The sequence below is a fragment of the Austrofundulus limnaeus genome, unplaced genomic scaffold, assembly GCF_001266775.1.
Source record: "Austrofundulus limnaeus strain Quisiro unplaced genomic scaffold, Austrofundulus_limnaeus-1.0 Scaffold8, whole genome shotgun sequence".
NCBI lineage: Eukaryota > Metazoa > Chordata > Actinopteri > Cyprinodontiformes > Rivulidae > Austrofundulus > Austrofundulus limnaeus.
In genome coordinates this window covers 5,274,796-5,279,729 of record NW_013952410.1, presented here as the reverse complement: position 1 = coordinate 5,279,729, position 4,934 = coordinate 5,274,796, and the positions used below count along the sequence as shown (strand labels likewise).

General features: G+C 39.9%; 1 protein-coding gene across 2 annotated transcripts in view; it reads right to left on the bottom strand.

The window, feature by feature from the left end:
- The window catches only part of reps2 (RALBP1 associated Eps domain containing 2), a 65,839-nt gene that overhangs the window by 11,081 nt on the left and 49,824 nt on the right, over positions 1-4,934 (bottom strand). For both annotated transcript variants that reach the window (XM_014000958.1, XM_014000963.1), the window contains exons 16-17: positions 3,461-3,544; positions 3,250-3,383 (exon numbers count right to left, since the gene is read on the bottom strand). In XM_014000958.1, the coding sequence (XP_013856412.1) occupies positions 3,250-3,383; positions 3,461-3,544 (218 nt within the window). The remainder of the gene's footprint in view (positions 1-3,249; positions 3,384-3,460; positions 3,545-4,934) is intronic.

Below are 4,934 nucleotides of genomic sequence, written 5' to 3'. Positions count from 1 at the left end.
ACAGACAGACAGACAGACAGACAGACAGACAGACAGACAGACAGACAGGCAGACAGACAGACAGACAGACAGGCAGGCAGGCAGCAGTTGTTTCTCTGAGGTCATTGCTGATGTCTTTCTGCCTGGGCGTTGTGTTAACACACACCTTTATGCTCAAGAGCAACAAACTGACAAAACTCCTGCTTCTGAAGAGTCGACCACACTGATGATCAGTTCATCAATACATCTGATYAACAACACTCACTTTCCATTTTGGCTTTGTTTTGGTTCAGTAATTAACACAGAGAAATCTGTTGTGTTTTTGTTTATTTAAGGCTAAATTTGAATAATTTCCGAACCTGATCAAAACCAGATAACTTTTTAAAACATGTTCTGATGCMCATAATCCTAGAATTAAGAGCATGGACTTTCTTGGTCCCAGGACTCTGRAGATGAAATAAAATGCTCGGAGCTAAAACAGGTGCTTCACATCAATCTGTGAGTAACGGCAGCGAGTTAGCTGTTATTAATGATCACCTTCTACTTACTGACACTTTCAATGAGCTGTCTGGTCAACAAGGAGTCACAGACACACATGCTAGAGTCATTATGGGGAGGTAATGTGTCTCTTCATGTCTGATGAAGGGCCTTTTCTGGTTGATGGGTTGGTTTTCCCGTACAAAAGCTGACTCAATTATTACAAAAAGTTGCTCAACGTYGAGACAAAAAAAGTTCAAATCAGTGTTTTAATGATTCATTAGCACAAACGTCTCACAGTCAATGAAATAAAAACAGCAGTAAACTAGAAGCACTCTGAGAGCGCAAACCTCCGCCAAGGTTGTATGTTTGTGTGWGTGTTTGTTTTGTATGTGATTTATTACATTATTAGTCATATGTGTGTTTGTGTGGAAGTGATTTACAATGACTAAACATGTAATAAATTACATGCAACAGAAAGAGTRGAACAGCATCAGAAAAAAGAAAACATTTGGTCATAAAAAAAACAGAAAAAACATAATTGTTTAAGAAAACCGTAGTGCAGGGGTTCTCAATCCTTTTGGAACTGGGGACCCTTTACAAAGGCGAAAAACTTCCAGGGATCCCCTCATAAACTCCAAGCTGTTAACGCAAAAATGATTTACTGTTATTTTAACACCTAAATGCCATGGTAATATTATTTTTTGTTTGGTTTGGTATGTTTGTTTTACTAGTGCATTATTCCCCATATGCATTTTTCAAAATAAAACACAAATTAACAATTTATTGACATTTTTTGAGGACCCCTAAGACATGGCTCGCAGACTCCTAGGGGTCCTGGGATCCCAGTTTGAGAACGTCTGATCTATTGGGAGAACAGACCTGAATGGGGGGGGGTGGTGAGTTAGCTAGCTTACCTTTCCGATACAAGTGGGGGAAAAAAAACTTCAAAAACGTAAACACAAAATCCAAAATTGTTAGGACGCGCAGGCCCATGTATTATGAAAATGATCTGTTGTTACATTAAAGTAACTTCAAACAGTAAGTTTATTGATTTAAAAACAATTCGGTCTCAAGTTTTATTTTCATGTGCCTTCGTGACTGGTYTTCTACACCAGTGATTCCCAACCAGAGGTACGTGTACTCCCAGTGGTACACGAGCATATTACAGGGGGTATGTGGAAAAATTTCTCAGGTGTGTGAAATTTTTTTTTATAAAAATAGGACTGAGAGATGTAGGGCCCTATGATTTTCTCAAAGCGAAATGCAGACAGACTCGCGGAACTGACTAAACAAAATAGAATCCAGTATAAGATGCAGAATCTCACAGAATTGACTAATTTGGGTGAGTTTCTGAGGTATTTTGGACGCTGCTGCTTCCTGTACCTGCTGTTACTTGGTCTATTCATTTAATTACTTAATCMTTTTCAAGGCAACATATTTATCTTTGTATTTAATTTGAGTTTAAAAGAATAAAATGCCTGAGAATTAAATGTTAAAGGGATTAAATAAATAATTTTCATTTAATAATCAATTGTCATACATTATAGTTTTGGAGAATCATCGTTACGTTTGACTGAGGGGGTACTAGGGGTGTGAAAAAATGGTTCGGGGGTACACAAGTCTAAAAAGGTTGGGAACCACTGTTCTACACCACTTCAGGCAATCCCATTGGATGTCTACAGTCGGGGGGTTGACCCATCTACGAATGATCCATTGTGACTGGAAGTGTACGGTCAGCTTCCTTGAAGCTGATTGGCTGTTCGTGGGTCCGGGTTGTGATCTGGATCATCACCAAAATTTAATGGTGCTTTTCTTTGGCCAATACTCACTTGTGGTGAAAATTTCATGAAAATCCGTCCATAGGTTTTTGAGTAATTTTGTCCACAGACAGACCGACAGACATATGTGACCGAAAACATTACCTCCTCCTTTGGCAGAGGTAATAAGCATTTTTTCCTCACCGACATGTGACTCTAAAAAGATGTGAACATCTCTGTCAGGATGAGGTCTGTGGCTTGAAATATTTCACAATTTAAAAGACAACTTGTCAAAAAAATCCAAGTCACAGATAAACAAGTTTAAAATAATTTAAGTTAATAACTGTGGCCAAATATTCCAGCAGCATTTGGTTTGTTTTGTCTCCATCAAAACTTCAAATATTCACAGAAAATTGTTTATTTAAAACCCTAAAAACGTGTTTGTTAAAGTCCGACCGAGAGCTTGGATGTTTTCAGTTTWCTGTTAATGAACAGTTTTGAGCACTAGAGGGGGCAGCACTGTTGCCTGATAGCAACAAGGTCACATGTTCGCTCCCTGGCCGAGGGCTGTTCTGGGTACAGTTTACATGTCCTCCCTGTGCAATATGGTGTCTCCAYACAGAGCAGAAACATGCATATTAGATTCCTCAGTGACTCTAAATTATCCCAATAAGTCTGAGTGATTATGTGATGTATCTGCAGCCTGTTATCACCTCGAGATTTATATTTTTTTATATTAAAATATCAGGAAAGGTTTATTTACACTGAACACAGCTTTGTTCTCACCTAAAACATTTGAATACGTCACAATCTTTAGTTTGACTCTTTATATTCTGAACTGGTCTGAAATCAAAAAGATCAACCTAAACCTAAAAAGAATTCAATATTTCCAACTTTAATGTATTTATTTGTTGCAGAGTTTGCATGTGAAATATAATTTATTCCATTTATTTGCTAACTTTAAACCTTGGGCTACGGGAGCTAAACTTTAATCCAACTGAAGGAGAAAAGTGAAATAAGTTGTTAAACTAACTTTTGGCTCGGTCTTGCAGGCGGTGGCAAYGGCATGGCCGGTGGTGGTCCGGTCTCCAGGTTTTGGCCCTCTGGGTGGTATTTCCTTCGAATGGGCTTCGGGGGCACCTGATTGTGAGAAGCACCGGAGGTGTCCTGAAACAGAACCACCAACACAAGTTAGCTCCTTCCAGCCAACGSACTCTCATGTCTGCTCTGAACGGCTTTCCAACCTGCTTTGAACTGTTTAAATCCTCAGTACTTGGACCAAACGTAGAACCTGGAGCCTGATCTTCAGGTTTCACAGTGCTCTCTTCCTGTAACACACACACACACACACACACACACACACACACTGGATGACATAAAAACCATTGGACAGATATGTTCCTGCTTGAGTGCTGCGTTGATGGGGGCAGCTATAAAGAAAGAGGGTGAAACAGATCTGCCCAGACAGAGGATAAATCAGCACCTCCCTACAGGAACAATGATGCAGGGCTCTCCAGAGACAACTTCCTGTCTGTTTGGGGGCAGCCATAATGTATGGCTTCACATTTACTACACCTATTTGCTGCGTTTTAGACATTTTTCTCTTCTAGACCAAAGGTCAGACGTATCCCTGTACTTTCCCTGAGCAGGGAGGTCACAAATGAAGACACATGGAAAGGCCTTTCCCTAATATACAGAAAACAGCCTCTCTCCYGCACTCCTCCCACACTCTTCTCTTACATTGACACTAATTTCACAGAGCTATCAGGTCCATTAGGACGAGTTACACGTCCTGATGGCCTAAACAGGCTCCTGATGTTAACTGTGCACAAGAAACCTCCAAATGCATTAAGCTGAGAGCACAGCCGACTCACAGATAAATAGTCCTAATATCTGCTGCAGTTAAACTAAACCGCAGCATGGAAAGATCGAAGGACGTATTGTAGCGGCTACAATAACTCCCAGGAGCCCCTGAGGCAGAGACATGTGGTCACATCAGCCGGTTCAAGTCTGGGTTTATAAGGACCTGAAACTGTCGCCACTTTCTGATAAACAGCTTTTTGTAACATTAAAAAGAAAAAAAAAMCATGGCTTAACAGCAAAAGTATCCATTTTTGTTCTTGTTTAGAGATGTGAAGAAATAAGCAAACTTTCTACTGTAAACTTTAAKAACAATTTGGGACTTTTTGTAATATTTTACATCAGACAAAATGTTGCTGTTTTGATGTATGAACTGTTGTGTAAAAAACTCACTTGTCAAAGTTGCTACTAGTGGTGCATTAGGGTCAGCATGGTAACAGCACTCTCTGACAGTACTTTAACAAAACAGGCAGAACTGCAGAGCAGAAACATACCATCATGTGCAGAARTGACTGTAAATAACAAACATGGTCAGAAGACGGCTACATGTTCATTTTTTTTGTCTGCAGCAGAGCTTCTGGATGTTGGGGTTGGGGCTCCACTGTGGGTCATGAAACATCCAGTATGTGGGCTTGAGATGATTTATAGAAATTAAATAATATTAAAATGATCACTGATAACTGATTTTGCCCAATTACACAGAGATGAAAACATGTCAAACAATAATGTCACAGCTGGTGACTTATTAACAATGCCCGCGAGGGGACATGGGGGGGGGGGATTTTTTTCTTCTTTTGCATTCCCTCGCAATACTTTAGTGTTACCTCGCAATACTTTTGCGTTACCTCGCAATACTTT